The sequence below is a fragment of the Heterodontus francisci genome, chromosome 9 (assembly GCF_036365525.1).
Source record: "Heterodontus francisci isolate sHetFra1 chromosome 9, sHetFra1.hap1, whole genome shotgun sequence".
NCBI classification, from domain to species: domain Eukaryota; kingdom Metazoa; phylum Chordata; class Chondrichthyes; order Heterodontiformes; family Heterodontidae; genus Heterodontus; species Heterodontus francisci.
In genome coordinates, this window is record NC_090379.1 from 9,753,277 (window position 1) to 9,776,915 (window position 23,639).

The window sequence follows — 23,639 nt, forward strand, 5'->3', positions numbered from 1 at the left end:
AGTGTGCAGCGTCAGTGCTTGTTGAAGGCCGAATCTGTTCACTGGGTGTACTATAGCTGTGTGTGAAGGTGTGCCTGTCTGGTGGATGTGGCTCGCTTGCCTCTATTCTTGCTCCAGTGAATATTAACCTGTTGGTGCTGTGCGGTGAAAGAGGGCGGGCAAACCCCAATCGTCACCAGGAAGTCGTCCCAATTTATCCCATGAGTGAATCTCAGATCCCTCCCTTTCTCCGCCCTGCGCTTCGCACTTATCACTGGAGTCCTTCCTCTGCTCCTTTCTCCCCAGGTTAAAGGGACGCTGTGATTGCACGGTCGGGAACGGCAATTGGGCACTCGGGGCTTTCTCTCCCTCTATGGCAGGACACGAATGGGACTGGTTTCAACGAGAGGAGCTGATCGGTCACATCAGCGACATCAGAGTGCAAAATCTCCAGGGTAAGAGCTTGTTGTGACTGGGATATTCGAGCTACAGAGCCCGAGCAGCCGCGGGAGGGGGCCGGAAAGTTTGCCAAGAAAAAAACTTTTTCTTTACTCTCTGCAAACGAAACCATCATTACGGACTCGGAGTAAACGCTGCTCTGAGTGGGTTATTTAACATTCTTAACGGACAGGGGCAGTTTATGACTCTTTTGTGTTCAACCAAGGCTCTTTGCAAATGAACACTACTGGTGAATTAAAATTCACACAACATTTCGAAATATACTTTGGGAATAGTTACAAGTCGTGGGCGAACTCCTTCAGGAATTTTTCAGATTGGGTCAAATATATCAAGTGATGTCTTTACATTATTCCACTTTTTAACAAACATTTTGGAATTTGTGTGTCTGCCTCTGTGTTTGTGTTGACAAAGACTATATATCTCATCCCCCTCACTTTTAATTCGTGCCATGTCTCTCAATCTGACTCACCGGGTTTCAAGAAGGGTACAATCATTCCACAGGTCCTTTCTGTTCCAGACTTCATGGTCACAAGAATAATAATTGGATAAAATAGAGCTGTTAACCTGACCTTAAATCAGTGCCTCGTATTTACTGCATTTCCCTTGTGTTTAACCTGCGCACTGCTGCACATAAACTGGGGAAGGCCATTCAGCCCTTTGGATCTGTTCCTCTCTCCAAATCCATGCAGAAACTGTCTCCCCTGGTGTGTCATATTCACTAACCGCTTCTGTCTGTCTCCTTCCCATACATACACCTCCCCATTCTTGCCCCCTCACTTGCTTTCTGTTTCCCCCGGTCACTTGTTCCCTCTCTTTCTCCCCTCCCCATCATTTGTTCCCTCTCTCTCTTTCTCATCCCCCTTTCCCCCCCCCCCACACGTCGCTTGTTCCCTCTCTCTTTTCCCCCCCCCCCCACACGTCGCTTTTCCCCCTCTCTTTTTCCCCCCCGCTTCCCCCCCCATGTCGTTTGTTCCCTCTCTTCCCCCCCCATGTCGTTTGTTCCCTCTCTTCCCCCCCCATGTCGTTTGTTCCCTCTCTTCCCCCCCCCCCATGTCGTTTGTTCCCTCTCTTCCCCCCCCCCATGTCGTTTGTTCCCTCTCTTCCCCCCCCCCATGTCGTTTGTTCCCTCTCTTCCCCCCCCCCATGTCGTTTGTTCCCTCTCTTTCCCCCCCCCCCATGTCGTTTGTTCCCTCTCTTTCCCCCCCCCCATGTCGTTTGTTCCCTCTCTTTCCCCCCCCCATGTCGTTTGTTCCCTCTCTTTCCCCCCCCCATGTCGTTTGTTCCCTCTCTTTCCCCCCCCCATGTCGTTTGTTCCCTCTCTTTCCCCCCCCCATGTCGTTTGTTCCCTCTCTTTCCCCCCCCCATGTCGTTTGTTCCCTCTCTTTTCCCCCCCCATGTCATTTGTTCCCTCTCTTTTTCCCCCCCCCATGTCATTTGTTCCCTCTCTTTTTCCCCCCCCCATGTCGTTTGTTCCCTCTCTTTTCCCCCCCCCATGTCGTTTGTTCCCTCTCTTTTCCCCCCCCCATGTCGTTTGTTCCCTCTCTTTTCCCCCCCCCATGTCGTTTGTTCCCTCTCTTTTCCCCCCCCCATGTCGTTTGTTCCCTCTCTTTTTCCCCCCCCATGTCGTTTGTTCCCTCTCTTCCCCCCCCATGTCGTTTGTTCCCTCTCTTTCCCCCCCCATGTCGTTTGTTCCCTCTCTTTCCCCCCCCATGTCGCTTGTTCCCTCTCTTTCCCCCCCCCCCCATGTCGCTTGTTCCCTCTCTTTCTCCCCCCCCCCCATGTCGCTTGTTCCCTCTCTTTTCCCCCCCCCATGTCGCTTGTTCCCTCTCTTTTCCCCCCCCCATGTCGCTTGTTCCCTCTCTTTTCCCCCCCCCATGTCGCTTGTTCCCTCTCTTTTCCCCCCCCATGTCGCTTGTTCCCTCTCTTTTCCCCCCCCCATGTCGCTTGTTCCCTCTCTCCCCCCCCCACCCCCCAGTCGCTTGTTCCCTCTCTTTCTCCCCCCCCCCCCCCCACCCCCTGGTCACTTGTTCCCTCACTATCCCCTCCCTCATGCTTTCGCCCTTGATTTCTGCCTGTCCCTCCATCGAATATATTTTTTCTCTGTTTTATTGATATTGGTATAGCCCGTGTTGTTCATAACGTTCCCCTCTTTTTCCTGCAAGCTCCAAATGTTCCATTATTCACAACCTTCCTCCCTCCCTGTGCTGAAATCAAGACTCATTGCACTATCGTCTGGGGGATGGTAGCATAGTGGTACTGTTACTGAACTAGTTGTTCAGAGACCTGAACTAAAGACATGAGTTTCATTTCCACTACGGAAGCTGGAAAAATTAAATTCAGTTAATTAAATAAATCTGGATTTTATTTTTTAAAAAGCTGGTATCAGTAATGACTACAATGTAAAACCTCCAACTACTTCACCCATGTCCTTCAGGGAAGGGAATCTGCTATCCTTGCCTAATCTACACATGACTCCAGACCCTGAGCAATGTAGTTGACTCTTATCTGCCCTCTAAATGGCCTAGCAAGCTACTCAGTTGTCCAGAAGGAAACTCACCACCACCTTCTCAAGGGTAATTAGGGACAGGCAACAAATGTTGGCCTTGCCAGTAATGCCCCAATCCCATGAATGAGTAATAAAACAAAGCACATCTTCTAGTCTAACTCATTCTATCCCAGGACCTCAAAACTGTGGAAATTCTTATTTCCAGTCTGAGCTTGATGACCCTAGTTCCTGATTTCCATCGCCTTCTCTGCTATTCTTTTCAGCTCTGTAGTGTCTTGCATTATGGGCCATGATAGTATTGATAAGGCTACAACAGGGAGATGGAGTGGATGGAAAAAAAAGGATCTCTTATCAAAGAAGGCTTCCCTTGTCATCTGTCAAGTTGTTTTGAGAGAGAGGTGGGGTGCTAAAAGAGCCTCTAGGTATAGCAGCAGCTTTCAAATCATGCACAGACTTGAGTTTTATAGAGTTGTTGAGGAGAACACAAACATTTGGAATGAAATAGTCAACTAAGCTTCTTAGAGACTGCTTTGCCAAAGGAGGTGTGGTTGTTCCACTTGCGGTCAAAGGAAATAATAGGAATTGATGAAGGACCACTAACGATGGAGTGAAAAAAGTAAGAGGAGGGAGCTGTGCTTTTAAGAAACTGTTTTCAATGCCTGGTTGAAGGGTATGGAGGAGATAAAGCTGGTGCAATTCAATCATTGTGCTGTGGGAGGAATGAAGGTTGCTGCTACGAAGGGAATATGTGCTGAAATGAGTTGGTGAATGTAGAGTGGACGCGTCAGTGAAAGAATGAGTGGAAGCAGTCACTGGAAAAAAAAAAGGAACAGAGTGAGAGAAGGGACAAAGCCCTATACAACCCCAGAGTTAATGGGGTAAAGGGTTGGGTGATGAGCAGAGCAGGCACGATTTAGGAAAAAGCTGGATGACCATGAAGATAATGTTGGTGGGAGGGCAAGATGGTGTTAACCTATTTAGAAATGCTTTAGAGATGCATATTATAAGTGAATGGAGAGTTTTGCAAGGCCAGACTGGCATTTAATTCGAATGCAGATGGTGTGTCAATGACTTTTTTTTTCCCAATGTGCTCTGGCAGCAAAAAGAAAATTCTGGGTACTGCCTGTGTGGAGTTTGCAAGTTCTCCCTTTGTCTGCGTGGGTTTCCTCCGGGTGCTCCAGTTTCCTCCCACATGCCAAAAGACTTGCTGGTTGATAGGTTAATTGGCCATTATAAATTGCCCCTAGTATAGGTAGGTGGTAGGGAAATATAGGGACAGGTGGGGATGTGGTAGGAATATGGAATTCGTGTAGGATTAGTATAAATGGGTGGTTGATGGTCGGCACAGACTCGGTGGGCCGAAGGGCCTGTTTCAGTGCTGTATCTCTAAAACTAAAAAACTAAAATAATGTCTTCAGAATTTTTTGTCATGCATTATGAGTGGGCTGGCCTATGAACTGTGGTACAAATGAACCTTGGGGGCTGCTCCAGGCATAGAAAGACATTGTGCTGGTTCCTAAAGGACCAGTTACAGATTGTCCGCAGTCAGCTATGGTCTCCAGCAAGGAGTGATCCAATGAGGGATAGTTAACTCCAGTGTTTATAGTTTTGTGTAAAAAGGTCAGGACTCCAAGCAGCCATGTTATCTGGGAGAGGGTTCCAGAGGCAGGAGCAACTTAACAGCTGGAAGTCTTGGATTGACAACGTATTATGTATTTGCTGCATTTCCTTTTGCTTACTGCACAGTAAAAAGAGAAGGCCATTCAGCCCCTTGAGGCTGAAATGCCTCCTTCCAAACCCCTGGCAGGAACTGTCTACACTGGTCATATTTATTAACTGCTTCTCTCTCTCTCTCTTTCTGTCTCTCTCCCTACTTATACTGAGGTCACGGCTGATTGTAACTTTCCTCACTTTTTCCTTCTGCTGCTCTTGTGTGGTAAAAGAACCTGTAGCTCGATGGGCTTGGATAACTTTATATATAGAATAATAGATAGGAACTTTGAAAATTTGCAAGAAGGAGGCTAAAAATGGGCTATCCAGCCTAATCCACTTTCCAGCTCTTTCTAGCCCTGTAGGTTACAGCACTTTATGTATCCAAGTATGTTTTAAATGCGATGATGGTTTCTGCTTCTACCACCCTTTCAGGCAGTGAGTTCCAGATCCTTACCACCCTCAGAGTGAAAAAAATGTCTCAACTCTCCTCTAATCCTTCTACTAATTACTTTAAATCTATGCCCCCTGGTTATTGACTTCTCTGCTCGGAGGAATAGATCCTTCCTATCTATTTTATCTAGGCCCCTCATAATTTTATACACCTCAATTAAATCTCCCCTCAATCTCCACTGTGCCAAAGAAAACAGCCTATCCAATAAATTCCTCGTAGCTAAAATTCTCCATTCCTGGCAACATCCTCGAAAATCTCCTTTGCAATCTCTCTCGTGTGATCACATCCTTCGTGTATTGCGGTGACCAGAACTGTATGTCGTGCTCTAGCTGTGGCCTAACTCGTGGTTTATACAGTTCCAGCATAACCTTCCTGATCTTATATTCTGTGCCTCGGTCAATAAAGGAAAGGATCCTGTATGCCTTCCTAACCACCTTATCTACCTATCCTGCTACCTTCAGGGATCTGTGAACATGCTCCCCAAGGCCCCACTGTTCCTCTACACTTCTCAGCCTCCTACCATTTATTGTGTATTACCTCCCATGTCTCTGGATTGAATTCCATTTGCCACTTTTCTGCCTGCCTGACTATTCCATTGATAGCTTCCTGCAGTCTACAGCTTTCTTTCTATCAATCACATGGCCAATTTTTATATCATCTGCAAACTACTTCACCATACTTCTTACAGTTAAGTCTAATTCATTGATGTATACTATGAAAAGCAAAGGACCCAGTACTGAGCCCTGCGGGACCCCACTGAAATCAGCCTTCTGGTCACAAAATACGCATCAATCATTACTGTTCCTGTCACTGAACCAATTTTGGATCCAACTTGCCATTTTTCCTTGGATCTCGTGAGCTTTTAATTTAATCTACTGACTCGTCTGCCATGCAGGGTCTTATCAAAAGCAATGCTAAAATTCAAGCCTCCATCAAACACTCTGGCTTCATTGACTTTAGGAACATAGAAACATAAGAGCAAAAGCCCTTCCAGCCTGTTGCGCCATTCTAGATCATGGCTGATCATCTACCTCAACGCCATATTCCTGCACTATCCCCATATCCCTTGATGTCATTAGCAACTAGAAATCTATTGATCTCTGTCCTATACTTATTCAGTGACTGAGCTTCCACCATCCTCTGGACAGAGAATTCCAAAGGTTCACCACCCTCTAAGTAAAGAAGTTCCTCCTCATCTCAGTCCTAAATGGCTTGCCCTTTATTTTGAGATTGTGTCCCCTAGATCTGGATCCCACAGCCAGGGGAAATACCCTTTCTGCATCTACCCTGTTTATCCCTTTTAAGAACTTTGTAAGTTTCTATGAGATCGCCTCTTCTTCTAAACTCCAGAGAATACAGGCCCAGTCTCTTCAATCTCTCTTCATAGGGCAATCCCACCATCCTAGGAATCAGTCTTGTGAACCTCTTTCCTTGTTAGCACCTCAAAAATACTCAATCAAGTTGGTCAGAAACTATCTTCCCTCAGTAAATCCACATTGACTGTTCCTGATTTATCCATGCCTTTCTAAACGAAGATTTTTATTGTTCAGAATTTTTTTCAATTTTCCCACCACCTAGGTAAGGCTGATTTGCCTGTAATTATTTGGTCCATCCCTTTTCCCTTTTTAAACAATAGTACAACATTAGCATTTCTCCAGTCCTCTGGCACCACGTCTGTAGCCAGAGGATTGGAAAATGATGAGCAGAGCCTCTGCTATTTTTACCCATGCTTCTCTTAACCTGGGATACATTTCATCCTGCCCTGGTGATGTATCCACTTTCAAAGCTATTAAACCCCTTAATATTTCCTCTCTCACTATGTTCATCCCATCCAATATTTCAAACTCCTGCTCTTTAACTACAAGGTCTGCACTGCCCTCCTCTTCTATGAAGTGTTCATTGAAGGTTATCCATACATCTTCCTCCTCCACACACAGGTTCCTTTTTGGTCACTAATAGGCCCTACTCTTAGTTAATTACAGACTGGAATCTAATCGAGGGGTTCAGGGTGGTTTGATTGAGCTCTTTGAATGTGATACAAGTGTTTAATTCAGCAATTGGTACGTTGAAAAAGACTGTCCGATCTCCCAGTGCTGAAGGCTGTGTGAAAGAAGCTGAATGTGAGGATTGTGTGACTTCAGTTCCATTATAGGTCTGAGTGCAGCTTCTTGTGATACTGGTGACACTGAGCAGAGAGCTCCTGGGTTTAATCGCAGCTGCTTGCTTCTCAGCTAGCTAATCTCAGGTGGTGTGGCAATGGGGAAGGGTACAATTTGGTCTTGTCCATGGTCTGGATTAAAGGAAGGAAAAATCAACAGGACTTCAGTTTCCAATCACTATCCTGTGACTAACCCCTGAAAGTTTGTGGTGGGTCTGCAAAGTGCCTACTTCAGTTGTGATGCCACTGTCTGGGCTCATACACAAAGAATAGTCATTGGATAAAGAACTGAAAGTAAGAGTTGATGCCTTTGATAGAGAATGGAACTAAATTATAAGAGCAAAATGTCAACAAGGTTATTGAAAACTCTGGTTATTAGAATTTGGACCTGTTTGCCATGCCACCCACCCACAATCTCTCCAGTGACCGTAGATGTTGGTTTAAGAGGGGGGAAAAAAGGTCTTTTTTTTTTTACCCAAAACCTCTTTCAGCCTAGGATGTTCAATTTTTAATTCCTTCTCGAGTAATGATGTCACTGCCAAGACTGGCATTTATTGCCTGTCCCTTGTTTCCTGAGAAGGTGGTGGTGATCAGCCTTCTAACTGAGAGTCTTGCTGGGCCACTTCAGAGGCAGTTACGAGTTAACCACATTGGTATGGGGACTGGAGTCACATAGTTTAGTTTAGAGATACAGCACTGAAACAGGCCCTTCGGCCCACCGAGTCTGTGCCGACCATCAACCACCCATTTATACTAATCCTACACTAATTCCATTTTCCTACCACATCCCCACCTGTCCCTATATTTCCCTACCACCTACCTATACTAGGGACAATTGCTAATGGCCAATTTACCTATCAACCTGCAAGTCTTTGGCATGTGGGAGGAAACCCACGCAGACACAGGGAGAACTTGCAAACTCCACACAGGCAGTACCCAGAATTTAACCCGGGTCGCTGGAGCTGTGAGGCTGCGGTGCTAACCACTGCGCTGCCCATAGAAAGTTTTTTTTTTTTTCTTTATTCTTTCATGGGATGTGGGCATCGCAGGCCAGGCCAGCATTTATTGCCCATGAACTGAGTGGCTTGCTAGGCCATTTCGAGGGCATGTAAGAGTCAACCACATTGCTGTGGATCTGGAGTCACATGTAGACCAGACCAGGTAAGGACAGCAGATTTCCTTCCCTGAAGGACATTAGTGAACCAGATGGATTTTTACAACAATCGACAATGGTTTCATGTCCATCATTAGACTAGCTTTAAATTCCAGATTTATTAATTGAATTCAAATTCCACCTTCTGCTGTGGTGGGATTCGAACCCACGTCTCCAGAGCAATACCTGGGTCTCTGGGTTACCAGTTCACTGACAATATCAGTATGCCACCCCCTCCCCTGTGTCTTTTGTTCGAATGTGTAGGTCCATAACATAGACCAAACATAGGTCCAGACTGAGTAAAGAGGGTAGGTTTCTGTCCCTGAAGGACATTAGTGAACCAGTTGTTTTTTACAACACCAGCTTCATGGTCACTTTTACCAAACCAGCTTTTTAATTTCCAGATTTTTTTATTTAACTGAATTGAAATTCTCAAACTACTCATGGTAGGATATAAACTCACTTTCTCTATATTATTAGTCCAGGCTTCTGGATCACTACTCCAATAACATTACCATAAACAACATTTATGGTGATATCATTACAGAATGCATATGGACAGGGGAGAAACAAATAGAGGGGTGTGGGGGTGGTTGTGGCCTCAGAAACCTGGACAGTAAGTAAAGGTCTGTGGAAGAAAATAGAGGCCTTTGAAATGTGGATGCTAAGATGTATGCTCAAAATACCTTATGCAGACCATAAGACTAATGAAGAGGTGCTTAAAATTGCAACAGCAAAAAGAATTCTTAAAAACTGACATCCAGAAAAGAAAATGTCAGTGTTTCGGCCATTTGATCAGAGCTGAAAAGCTACAGAAATTTAAAATAGAGGGCAAAGTGGGGGACACCAGAAAGAGATCGACCTAGGTGTAGTTGGATGACGGACGTCAGAGCGGTTGCTGACCAGCTGTAGGGCATGTGTGAGGATGGCGCAAGATAGACCAGCGTGACATACCATGACAGCAGATCTGTTGCTGCTTGTAGCTATTATCAGGTTGTGGGGTAGTCATGACTCCTGTAGTCCACCACCCCCTTGAAGTTTAAGCCTTTGATTCCAGCTAAACAATGAGAGATTCTTCCACCCCACGGGCTATTTGTAAGTTGTGCTTTTTTTTAGAAACTAACCGAGTTGTTCTGAACAAAACTGTGCTGTCACTTTAAATTTCAATCCCTGTTTTGACTCCAAGTGGCTCACCTGTAAAGCAGATGGGTAAAAATATGTAAACAATGGAGAAAATCGATGTAACTTGATGCCACTAGGAAAAGGGAGTGACAGAGTGAGGGGAGGCCTGGGCTCCGGCATCTAACAAAGTAGGTCATGATCATAGAAATCAGAGAAAGCTTAAGGCACAGAAAGAGGTCATTTGGCCCATCGTGTCTGCCGCCCGAAAAACGATCCACCCATTCTAATCCCACTTTCCAGCATTTGGTCCGTAGCCCTGCAGATTACAACACTTGAGTTGCATATCCAGACTCCTTTTGAATGATTTCTGGGTTTCTGCCTCACCTACCCTTTCAGGCAGTGAGTTCCAGACCCCCACCACCCTCTGGATGAAAAAGTTTTTCCTCATCTCCCCTCTAATTTTTCTATCAATTATTTTAAATCTAAGCCTCTCTGCTAAGGTGAATAGACCCTTCACCTCCACTCTATCCAGGCCTCTCAAGCTTTTGTACATTTCAATCAAATCTCCCCTCAGCCTTCTCTGTTCCAAGGAGAACAACCCCAGCCTATCCAATCCTGCCTCATAGCTGCATTTTTTCCAGTCCTGGCAACATCCTTGTAAATCTCCTCTGTGCCCCCTCTAGTGCAATTACATCCTTTCTGTAATGTGGTGACCAAAACTGCATACAGTACTCAAGTTGTGGCCTAACCAATGAATTATGCAGTTCCAGCATAACCTCCCTGCTCTTATGTTCTATACCTTGGCTAATAAAGGAAAGGATTCCATATGCCTTCTTAACCACCTTATTGAGTTGTCCTGTTACCTTCAGGGATCTGTGGACATTCACTCCAAGGTCACTCACTTCCTCTACACCGCTCAGTATTTTCCCATTAATCGTATATTCCTTTGCCTTGTTTGACCTGCCCAAATGCACCTCAGACTTCTGCAGGTTGAATTACATTTGCCACTTTTCTGCCCATCTGACCAGACCATCAGTATCTTCCTGTGGCTATCCTCCTCGCTATCTACCACACGGCCAATTTTTGTGTCGTCCACAAACCTCTTGATCATGCCCCCTACATTTACGTCCAAATCGTTAATATATACCACACAAAGCAGGGGACCCAGTACTATGCCCTGCGGAACGCCATTGGAAACAGCCCTCCGGTCACAAAAACACCCGTCAACAATTACCTTTTTGTTTCCTGCCACTGAGCCAATTTTGTATCCACCTTGCTACATTTCCCCAGATCCCATGGGATTTTATTTTTTTAACCAGTCTGCCATGTGGGACCTTGTCAGAAGCCTTGCTAAAATCCATGCAGGGCATATTAAAGCCTGGCTACCCGACCTGAACCCGACCAGGGTTGGGTGGGGTCTATATTCTGTGTCCAGCATGTGGGGCTGGACTGTACTGGCTCCGTGTTTTATAAATACATGCAATTTTTCTGTTTCAGTAACATTTTATATTATTAAATTCATTGCGATATTCAGGTTGGGTAGGGCATGAAAAAAATTTAAAGTTTGGTTTGGCTGTAGTCGGGTCGGGTTTTAATTTTATACTCGAGCAGGCCTTTAAACCATATTATGAGGTATTATAAGGAGAGAGAAAGATGAACAAATGGCGCCTCAAACCCTTCTCCCGATAACAGCACATCTATAATAAAAGAAAGACTTGCATTTATATAGTGCCTTTCAGAATCTCAGGATGTTCCAAAGCTCTTTACAATCACTGTTATAGGAAATTTGGTATACAATTTGTGCACAGCAACATCCCACAAACAACAATGAGATAATGTCCAGATCATGTGTTTTAGTGATGTATATTGAGGGGTAAATATTGGTACCAGGACACTGAGAAGAACTCCCCTTGCTCTTCTTTCAAATAGTGCCATTGGATTTTTTACGCCCACCTGAGAGGGCAGATGGGCCTCGGCTTAACGTTTTATCTGAAAGATGGCACCTCTGACAGTGCAGCACTCCTCCGCTGGGAGTGTCAGCCTAGATTTTGTGCTCAAGTCTCTGGAGTGGGACTTTAATCTATAACCTTCTGATTCAGAGGTGAAAGTGCTACCCACAGAGGCAAGACTTTAGAAGTAAAATGTTGCAAAAAACATGAACATTTTCTTCTTGTCCCTTCTAGTTTCTTAGTCTAATTCTTTTCCCTTGTCTCCTGAAGATGCTGACTGTGGGTGGGGGGATGGGCACAGACGCTCCATTTGTGTGTCTATTCTTCATACGCAGGTCCAAATATTAGAGGCAGCAGATTGACCTGGGAATGCAAATTTTTATTTTGTATTTAAACATTTTTTTTGCTCTTGGGATGTGGGCTATGTCGGCAGGGAAGAATTTGAAGTAACATGTAGGCCAGGTCGAGTACATGTAGGTAGGCTCCCTTCCCTGAGGAACATTAGTTGATCATTAATGAGAATCTGGCAGCTTTTTTTTAGTACTACCCTGCAAATGACCAGATTTATTGAATATAATTTTACAATGAGCTCTGGTAGAATTTGAAATGGGAACTATGGCCTGATCTTAATATTTAGTTGTCCAGCTCATTTTTGTTTTGGATAGAGCAGGTCCTTTCTTTGATGCCACTCCTCTCCCAAAGGTGACTCTCAAACAAATGCCTCCCCAACAAAGGTTTTTAAAAAAATATTTCTTGCTGTAACTAATTGTTTTCGCTGTTGTGATTACTGTCTCCTGCTAACTTGTTGACTAATATTTCCCGATTAAATGCCTATCCTGGGAAATGGCAGCTGCATATCGCAGGTGCTGAATAACAGTACGGAATGCAAGTCCCTAACGTTTAACTGTGGAACTTAAATACTAAAGGTACCTGAGTCGCATAAATGACGAATGAAATCAAATCTTTTGTCGAGACAGATCATGACTGATTCCCTTTTAACGACAATTGCTTTTAGCTATTCCTATTTTTTTTTTAAGTTAGCAGATAACAGATGGTAACAGACACAAACCAGGGGCATTGATTTCTACTGTAGTCTGTCTACAACCATCCCAGCTAAGACAGAGGATAGATCAAATCCCTGACCTTCTTGATCTGTATGGATTAGTACCGTACAAAGGCTGTCCTTTCACTCCACTGAGTTATCCAGAAAACTTAAAATGGCTCAACTTTAACCTCTCCTTGCATAGACCTCGATCTGCCAATCTGCTCAATTTTGTTTAGACCATCACATCCCGACTTGCTGAGTAATTAACACCTCCAGCCAGGGAGTGTCTTGTAAGAGCTGTGAATATCAACATGAAACATAACACTGTAAAAAAGATTATATCGTGGAGGCAAAGCACCATAAGGGTGTCACTGTTGTTGGGTGTGGGCAGTCAGGTAACTAAGGGTGTGCTGGTTGAGGTAGTTTGTCTGGTAGCCATAACAACAAACTATCTTATTGAAGGATTTACTGCACATTACACAAAAGGAATCATTAAATCTGACAGAGGTACATGAACATAAGACTAAAGGTTTATCGGCCTCCTCTGTACAAATATGGTACAACCATTTGACCCTCCGAAATCCAGACACTTGCGGCTGGATTATCCTCCCAGGGAGCAGAACGCTTCCTGTTTAGGGATGGGTCTGGGCAGGACCACCATTCCGAGTCCATTGCGAATCTCTGCCTTCAAGCATGGCTGGGACTGCATCAGTGAACCTGGCTCTTAACTATAGATAACTTAACTCACTAGAAATGGAAACATGTTGAACTAATCCAGTTGGGTTCTCTTCAGAGTTTGAGGTTGAGGCGTGTTGTTGGGAGGGAGAAGGGTAAAGTAAGGGGAATCTCGCTCCACAAGAAACCATGGATACTGGCCTAGGAGCGCTTGATGCTGATAACTGGGTGCCTAAAAATGAAAGTGTTCCATTCCCCAACATTAACACCCTTCAGTTTAATGAGCAGTGAATTGCTTGCTGTAAGCTCTTGTTTTGACATGTTTAATCACCATATATTTGGAAGCTATTTTGTTTTTACGTTAATTCTTGGTTTATGCAAGTAGCTAGCAAGGCTGGTATTTATTGCCCATCCCTAATTGCCCTTGAGAAGGTGGTGGTGCGCCGCTTTCTTGAACTGATGCAGTCCAGGTGGGGTAGGTACACTCACAGTGCTGTTAGGAAGGGAGTTCCAGGATTTTGACCCAGGAACAGTGATATAGTTCCAAGTCAGGATGATGTGTGACTTGGAGGGGAACTTGTGGTGGTGGTCCATGCATCTGCTGCCCTGGTCCTTCTACGTGGTAAAGGTCATGGTTTGGAAGGTGCTGTCAAAGGAGGCTGCCAAAGGTGGTGGCAGAGGCCCTTTAGTGGCTATTATTTAGCCTGGGGTGGGCGGGCTCTTTCTTGCCGCCCCGCGTAAAATAGCGGCGGAGGCGGGAGTGGGTCGGGAAGGGCCCCCTGAGCGCCTCTCTCGTTTTTAAGCCCCACCCCGGCCAACAGCCCGCTGTCTGGGGCGTGTAAAATTCCGGCTATATTTTCCAGTATCCTCCTTTTGTCAGTTTAGCTTTTTTTTATTCATTCATGGGATTTGGTCGTCGCTGGCTAAGCCAGCATTTATTGCCCATCCCTAATTGCCCTTGAACCGCTGCAGTCCATTTGGACTTCGTAGCGGTTCGATACAACTGAGTGGCTTGCTAGGCCATTTCAGAGGGCATGTAAGAGTCAACCACATTGCTGTGGGTCTGGAGTCACATGTAGACCAGACCAGGTAAGGACAGCCGATTTCCTTCCCTAAAGGACATTAGTGAACCAGATGAGTTTTTACAACAATCGTTTCATGGCCATCATTAGACTAGCTTTTTAATTCCAGATTTATTAATTGAATTCAAATTCCACCTTCTGCTGGGATTTGAACCCATGTTCCCAGAGCAATACCCTGGGTATCTGGGTTACTAGTCCAGTGACAATATCACTACACCACCGCTTTCCCTGAGCTCAGTCTGTATCTGTCTCATCTCCTGAGACAGCAGATTGGCATTCACACTTAGTGCCAGGATTTAGAAATTCAACCTCGATGTTTCCATTTGTTTCTTAGAAAATCCATCAGGAGAACACACGCAGAGCTTAAACCCCATTATCTAGATTGATACTCCAGCATGATACTGAAGGACTGCTGCACTGTCAGGGGGCCAGTACTGAGGGTGCATGGTACTTCGGGTCGCTCACTGTCAGAGGGGTCGGGCTAAAGGGACTGTCAGAGGGTTAATACTGAAAGGGGGGGTGGGGGGAAGTGGGGAGAGGGCTGGTGCACGTAGCAGTAGCTCTCAGGAGCTATGGGAAATGTCTGCTCCTTCCGTCTCCACATGAAAATAAAATCAGAAATTGCAAATTTATTGGCAGCTACTGGTTAGGCCGCTGGCTGCACTCGACTTGCCCAATGTCTGTAAGGGCTCTGTAAAAACATGACTAGGTCCCTCATTAGTATGTGTAAGGGACATAATGCCTATTTTAGGCAGTCACCTGAGCAGCAATCAATACCATGTGGAGTCAGACGTGTTTCAGAGGAAAATTGAGTTAGAGTCCAAGATCAACCATGATCGTATTGAATGATAAAGCAAGCTTGAGGGGCTGTACGGCGTTTTCATGCTACTATTTAATGTGTTGGAGGCCAAGAGTCAGCAAAGAAGGAGGCCTTTTGGCACATTTGAGTCCACACTGGCTCTCCGCAGAGCAATCCAATCAGTCCCACTCCCCCATTCGATCCCCGTAGCCCTGCAAGTTTATTTCCTTCAAGTAACCATCCAATTTCTTTTTGAAATCATCGATTGTCTCCTTGTACGCGGTGAGTTTCAGGTCATTACCAACTGCTGTGTAAAAACGTTCTTCCTTGAGCACATTTCCTGTGAAATTGGTCCTTTTTGCCCCTGTTCTTTGTCCAGAAGAAGTGTGCAACGAGGACCAATTCTCCCACGTATGGACTGATCTGCTTTCAATTTCCAGAAATTTCTATTATCATGCAGATTTTTCTAGGATTTGTATTTCTATTATTTGTACCCGTAGAGAAAATCTCTGTTTGATCTTTAACCGCCCTGAGACTAGAATGTGTTCGCAAAATGTAGCAGTGCATGAAATGCACTTGTTAAGGCCTTATTATGGATTACTTGGGAGGTACCCTGTGAGGAGAGCTGGAATAGAATTTGTTATTGCACACAGTATATCCATTTTGTTCGTAACCCACCTGTACTCGATATCGAGACACTTTACAGTGCCTCCTAAAATGCACACGTCGCCAGGCTTGAGTTTTAGTAAGCAAAAAGTGGGAAATTCCAGGGTTTTTTCTCAAATTTAGGACAAAATCAGATTTTTACCGATTTTTTTTTTTTTTTTTTTTTTTTTTTTTTTTTTTTTCCCCCCCCCCCCCCATGTTACCACAGCAACATTTCAAAAAGTACTGTGTTGCCTTAAAGCACTTTGGCACGTCCTGAGACAGTGAAAGGTGCTAGAGAAATGCAAATCTCTTTCTTTACACCCCAAAAGAAGTCTTGGGAGTTTCATTGGAAATCAGTAAATACTGATAAAGAAGTCTGTAATGTTACAGTTTGAACTTACTTCCTGTGACTGTCTTGCTGATACAGTCCAGAATTCAAATTGCTTTGTTCATTCATTCTTGTGCAGTGATTGCGTATTTATTGCTCCCAGCTCCTCTTCCTTTTCAGAAAATGCTCATGGGCAAGAATCCTTTTTGTTTTGAAGCAAGGTCCATTTAATTGCACATTTAAACGGCAGGCCCAGTTCCTACTTTCTCAGTCATCACTGTTGAAAACTGGCCTATTGCTGTGGATGTTTGAGAATTGCTGATGGTTAGAATGCTGCCTCACCGTGATAAGTACAGATAGGCTGGACAACTTGATTTGACGTTACCAGTCACTTGTGTTTTATACAGAATAACTTTATTTTGGTGCCTTTTTATGATTGAATTCAGGTAGTGTGTGTGTGTGTGTGTGCTCTGCTTCAGAGTGCGATTAAGATGCTTTGAGTACATGGCACCATGCTCCCGTTGTATAATAAATGCAAATGTATCTTTTGTGCTCATCAAAGTACAACTGGGAGTTTCAGGTACCCTGGGGGAGGTGAAACTGATTTTGGGCAGTGACTCAAATCTTCATTCTCATTGAAGTCAAATCAAATCAGACAAGGTGTAAAATGGGCTGCCTATTCGCTCATGCTCATTTAGCACTATCACAGAAGATCAGTTTCACTTTCACCGGGACAGTGACGCAGTGGTTAGCACTGCAGCCTCACAGCTCCAGCAACCCGGGTTCAATTCTGGGTACTGCCTGTGTGGAGTTTGCAAGTTCTCCCTGCGTCTGCGTGGGTTTCCTCCGGGTGCTCCGGTTTCCTCCCACAAGCCAAAAGACTTGCAGGTTGGTAGGTAAATTGGCCATTATAAATTGCCCCTAGTATAGGTAGGTGGTAGGGAAATATAGGGACAGGTGGGGATGTGGTAGGAATATGGGATTAGTGTAGGATTAGTATAAATGGGTGGTTGATGGTCGGCACAGACTCGGTGGACTGAAGGGCCTGTTTCAGTGCTGTATCTCTAAACTAAAAGCTAAACTAAACCCGTACCCCACCCCCCAATTTGCTTGCCACACCCGTTATCAGTACTGAGCACTCCCAGGTCAGGTTTAGAGTGGTTAGGTGAAGAGTAAAGCTCCACCTGTTTTATTTGAACAATGGCACTGTTTGTAAAGAGCCAAGAATTCTCCCAGTGTCCTGACCAACATTCCTCCCTTGGCTAATGAGACTAAAAGCAGATTAACTGGTTATTCAGGGAAGTAATAAATCAAAGTCTTTTCTTTTCTCAGCCATTATATGATCTCATGAGTGAATCTGCCAATTAGTGCAGAGATTCGGGAAATTTTGGACTTTTTATTTGCTCGTGGGTTGTGGATGCCGTTGGCTGGGCCAGCATTTATTGCCCATCCCTAATTGCCCTCGAGAGGGTGGGGACCACAATCACTAGGTTGAAACTGCTCAAACACATTTCAGCCTTTAACTGCTTTCATGTTTTAAATCTCAAATCCTCTTTGGTAATCCAGAAATAACCCAACCATAACTCATTTCACTTCACCAATTAGTAGGTAATCATCAAGGTGAGGAATGTTAGTGCTGATGAACAGAATGCTCAACTTATGGCATGCGGTTTCAGCTGGAAGTACACGTGTGAGTGAACCTCCAATGAGGGCGGGACCAAGCTCAGCTGTGGTTGTAATCCTTTTTTACAGCTGAAATAGCCTCTCCTGGTTCACTGTCGGGGCGCAGTCCTGTATGATTAACAGTTAGATGAGCTGTCAGTGTGCCCGACAACTTTATGCCAGTGAGGGCCTGTCACTTATACCCAGTCTGACCGAAATGAGACCTCGGTCCCATGCTGTGTGGCTTGCCCTTAATGCCAGCATAAATTAGCCCCTCAGCTGTCAGGGCAACTATCACACCCATTCCAAGAAGGATTATAAAAGAACTAAACAAGGCTTTGATTTTTAGGTTTATTTTTCCCCCTCAATCCCTTCTATTTTCTGTTCGTTAATTTTATTCATTAACTTTTACCTCTCTTGAATATGCCAACAGTAACAAATTGTGTGGTGAACTTTGAACTTGCAAAACGGTTTAGAACTCGATAGCTCTTAGTTCAGCACTTTCAAACCAACCAGTCCTTTTCTTCACTTGAGGAATATTGTGGCTTTTATGAAAAGTGCAGTTTTGAGCTCTAGGTTATTGTGTGTATTAGGATTGAAGAAGCAGTGAGATGTGATACTGAGTCACCTTAAGAAAAAAGAGAATTAAATTATAATTTTTCCCATTTTTAATGCCTGAGGCCTACAACTATTCAATTTGAGACCAAGTGACCTCAACAATTAAATACTCAATAAATGTCACCCAGCTAGCATCACCTTTGTAGCATCCCCTAGAAACTAACTTATGACTCCGGAGATAAAGCTTGTATCTCTTAAGTTATACTCGTGATCCCAGGTTCAATCTCGGTCTTTGTCTTTGATACAGTCTCAGTCAGGTGATAACAATAGAAACCTGGGGGTTCCTGGGTTAGAGAGGGAAATCCTTCTGTTGGTTACGATAGCTTAATGGTTATGTTACTGGACTAGTAATCCAGAACAGTTTGAGAATTTGAATCCAATATTCTTTAAATCGTCGAAGTACAAAGCTGGTATCTGTAAAAGTGACCATGGAACTATTGGATGTTGTATCAAAAAAACTTGCATTTATATGGTGCCTTTCACTGCCACCAGACATCCCAAAGTGCTTTACAACCAATTAAGTACTTTTGAAGTTACTGTTATACTGTAGGAAACACAACTGCAATTTGCGCTCAACAGATTGCTGTTTGTGGGAGCTTGATCACCCAGATAATCTGTTTGTGATGGTAATTGAGGAATAAATATTGGCCAGGACACTGGGGAGAACTCCTCTGCTCTTCTTCAAAATAACACCATGGGATCTTTTATGTCCAAGGAGAGAGTAGACGAGGCCTCGCGTGTCAGCCTTTAGCTTTGTGCACAAGTTGGAGTGGGACTTGAACCCACAACATTGTGAATCCTAAGCAAGGATGCTACCAACTGAGCCATAGCTCCATATAAATTCAATATGATCACTAATCTCCCTTTTATGGAGAAGGTGAGATGAGAGTGACTGCCCTTGACATCAAGGCAGCATTTGACAGAGTATGGCATCAAGGAGCCCGAGCAAACTCAGGTCAATGGGAATCGGAGAAAACCCTCCGCTGGCTGGAGTCATACCTAGCGCAAAGGAAGATGGTTGTGGTTGTTGGAGGTCAATCATCTGAGCTCCAGGATATCACTGCAGGAGTTCCTCAGGGTAGTGTCCTGGGCCCAACCATCTTCAGCTGCTTCATCAATGACCTTCCTTCAATCATAAGGTCAGAAGTGGGGATGTTCGCGGATGATTGCACAATGTTCAGCACCATTCGTGACTCCTCAGATACTGGAGCAGTCCGTATAGAAATGCAGCAAGACCTGGACAATATCCAGGCTTGGGCTGATAAGTGGCAAGTAACATTCGCGCCACACAAGTGCCAGGCAATGACCATCTCCAACATGAGAGAATCTAACCATCTCCCCTTGACTTTCAACAGCATTACCATCGCTGAATCCCCCACTATCAACATCCTAAGGGCTACCATTGACCAGAAACTGAACTGGAGTAGCCATATAAATACCGTGGCTACAAGAGCAGGGCAGAAGCTAGGAATCCTGCAGCGAGTAACTCACCTCCTGACTCCCCAAAGCCTGTCCACCATCTACAAGGCACAAGTCAGGAGTGTGATGGAATACTCTCCACTTGCCTGGATGGGTGCAGCTCCAACAACACTCCAGAAGCTCGACACCATCCAAGACAAAGCAGCCTGCTTGATTGGCACCCTATCCACAAACATTCACTCCCTCCACCACCGACGCACAGTGGCAGCAGTGTGTACCATCTACAAAATGCACTGCAGGAACACACAAGGGCTCCTTGGACAGCACCTTCCAAAGCCGCAACCTTTACCGCCTAGAAGGACAAGGGCGTCAGATGCTTGGGAACACCACCACCTGCAAGTTCCTCTCCAAGCCACACAGCATCCTGACTTGGAACTATATTGCTGTTCCTTCACTGTCGCTGTGTTAAAATCCTGGAACTCACACCCACAGTGCTGTTAGGGAGGACCTACACCACATGGACTGCAGCGATTCAAGAAGACAGCTCACCACCACCTTCTCAAGGGCAGTTGGGGATGGGCAGTAAATGCTGGCCTAGCCGCAATACCCATACCCCAGGAATGAATTTAAAAAAAATTCAGGTTAGGGCTTAACTTGAGCACTGCAAATATTAGCGTCAGTGCATATGCAAATCACTTCAGTCACACTATAGCTATGGTGTAAATTCATGCTTAGTACCTGACGCGGACAAACACTTCTTCCTTCCCTTAGACTTGTTAAGTAAGCTGATGTAGTGGTGCTCTGTGGTGTTGGTTCCCTCTTCCTGTGCAATTTCCCGTTTCTTCCAGTGGTATTGAGTCAGTGAGATGTTTAGACAGAGAAATGATGACAGATTTTTGAATTATTGGGGAGTCGAGGGTCATGGGGAATCGACAGGAAAGTGGAGTTGAAGCCAAAATCAGATCAGCCATGATCTTATTGAATGGCGGAGCAGGCTTGACGGGTCGTTTGGCCTATTCCTGCTCTTATTTCTTATGTTGAGAGAGCTTTCTCTCTCTTTTACAGTCAGTGTGACTGAACTTCAAAGACAGGTCCAATTATGCCAGTGTGCGTAGAAAATATTGTTTAGGAAAAGACAGAGTATGGGCCCTCCTTCTCCCCCACCCCCCCCATTTTAGGTTTTATGACTCTTGTCACAACGTTATAACTCTGGTAGCGTGATCCAGAGAATTTATCAGTTCAAATCCCTTAACGTTGAACTTCATTCTTTCTAAAATCAAGGGTTCTTGTTGGTAAGGAGCTTGCAAGAAGATGTTTTCCTTGTGAACAGGTGGGCTCGTTGCCATTGGATACACAGGCGTTTGAGAGCGGGGTTGGCAACTCTGGGCATATTCCTGCAGGTTTCAGTGATGTGACTTTTTTATTGCCATCCCCCCCCCCACCCCTCTTAACAGTTCTGCCCAGTCAAACACTCATTTCCCCATTTTCAATATTTTTATAACTAATAAACCAAAGGTGTATATTAAAAAGGGGGAAAAAAATCATTTTTTAATGCCCCTATGATCTTTTTTTCTCCCCCCCAACCACCTTTTGTGTTTCTTGCAGCAGTGACCAGGAGATTCATCTTTAATTCCTGGGACTTCAGGGAACTCCTGGTGGGGTGGGGTGTGGACTGAGGGGAGCAGGGAGGAGTTGGCAACCCTACTGAGAGACTAGCTCTGCTAAGCCTTATTGGTATTGACTCTGTTTCTGTATACAGATCTAATGGGGCCAGCCTATCCTTTGGTAGCTTCCCCCAAAGGAATATTTTCCATGTGAGCCTTGTTATATGTCATTGCAGACTATTTAACCACGAGAAATGGTCAGAGTGGTGCTTAATCCTGTCACACGGAATTTTTCCCAGCTAGAGCTGCTGGACAGTGTTCAGGAGTAGGAAGTCTGACTGATATTTCTGTCCCTTCGCCAGGTGTGCTGTGACCAACAGTAATACCTTTGCCAGCATCCGAGCAGAACTCTGCTTCGCTCCTTTATTTAACCCATGGGATTGGTTCAAACCTCAGTAGTCATGTATCGCGGCAAAGTGTCAAGTGACAACCAGTTGGAAGTCAGCAAGGGAAAACATTTGCCAGCCTTGGAGACGCCCAAGAAAGGAGTAGGCAAAATACCTGAAATAGAGGAGCGGACTTGTGGGGAGAACGCTGAGAGAGGAGCAGATAAATAGAGCCCGAGGATTGCGACCTAGACACTTGTCTTCCGGGAGCGGAGTCCAGGCGCGCCAGAGTTTTGAAAAAAAAAGTGACATCACAGGAAAGCTGTAAGGTGATTTGGTTGGTGAGTAACTGCTGTTAGGGAATAACTCTAAATAGCTGGGTAAGTAACTAAAAGTAAAGGGAAAGCTCTACACTTTTTTTTAAAATGTAGTTTTTTTAGGGAATCAAGGTCCCTTGTGTAAATCTAATTTTTGAGTAATCTAAGGGAGTAAATTAAAGCTAAGTCATGGCAGGCCAGGTCGGCAGCATGGAGTGCTCCTCCTGTGCAATGTGGGAAGACAGGGACACTTCCAGTGTTCAGGGAGAACACGTGTGCAGGAAGCGTCTCCGGCTGCAACTACTCGAAATCCGGCTGGAGACACGATGGAGCATCTGCGAGGCTGAGCTTAACGTGGATAGCAAGTATAGGGAGGTGCTCACACCGCAGGTAAAGACTGCTCAGGCAGAAAGGGAATGGGTGACCACCAGGCAGAGTAGAAGAACATTGGTACCAATGACATAGGTAGAAAGAGGGATGAGATCCTACAACAACAATTTAGGGAGCTAGGTAGCAGATTAAAAAGCTGGACCTCAAAGGTTGGAATCTCTGGATTACTCCCGGTGCCAAGTGCTAGTGAGTATAGGAATAGGCGGATGGAGCAGATGAATGTGTCGCTGAGGAGATGGTGCAGGAGGGAGGGCTTTAGTTTCCTGGATCACTGGGTTTGTTTCTGGCGAAGGCGGGACCTGTACAAGTTGGACAGGTTGCACCTGAACTGGAACGGGACCAACATCCTTGCTGGGGGGTTTGCTAGTGCTGTTGTGGGGGCGGGGTGGGGGTTTAAACTAATTTGGCAGGGGGATGGGACACAGAGTGGAGGTACAGTAGGGGGTGATGGAGGCAAATATAGAAGAAAAACTGAGTCAGTCTGGAAGGCAGAGCAAATATAGACGTGTTAAGGCACAAGTGAATAATGCAAGGCTGGATTGCATCTATTTTAACACGAGGAGTCTTACTCGTAAGGCAGATGAATTGAGGGCATTGATTAACACATGGGAATATGATATTATTGCTATCACAGAGACAAAAAGGGGGCAATCACTTGGCTAGGAGAGGCCTCCAAACAGCAAGGGGGAAATAGAGAAGCGGATATGTAGGCAAATCGCAGGTGTAAAAATAATAGTGGATTTCGACTTCCCCAATATCAACTAGGATAGTCTTAGTGCAAAGTAGAGGCCTGCTCAGGTCGGGGGAAAAAAGAACCCGACCGAACCACAGCAGACCCGGCCCAAGGCCCTCCGATTTTGCCCCGACCCGACCATCCCTTTACTTACCTTCCGACTGGGAAGCACCACGAGGCTTTAACGCATGTGCGATGATGTCATAGTGACATCACTCGCTCACTGTGCAAACTCCGTTTCATCCCAGACTCCCAGGTCAGATAATTTTTTATTTTTTTTATTTCAGTAATTACCGGCTGAGCCCTTGCCTCGTCTTTGACCCGACCTGACACATGTCATCGAATCCCTTCGGGTTGGGTAGCAGGCCTCTAGTGCAAAATGCTTAAAGGGGGCGGAATTCTTAAAGTGCATCCAGGAGAGCTTTTTCAGCTAGCACGTAGAA

General features: G+C 45.1%; 1 protein-coding gene across 1 annotated transcript in view; it reads left to right on the forward strand.

Annotated features, from left to right (window-relative positions):
- Positions 1-219: 219 nt before the first annotated feature.
- LOC137373572 (calmin-like) overlaps positions 220-23,639 on the forward strand; it is a 90,159-nt gene continuing 66,739 nt past the window's right edge. Inside the window, exon 1 of the mRNA XM_068038535.1 lies at positions 220-434. Within this exon, the coding sequence (XP_067894636.1) occupies positions 353-434 (82 nt within the window). The 5' untranslated portion in view covers positions 220-352. The remainder of the gene's footprint in view (positions 435-23,639) is intronic.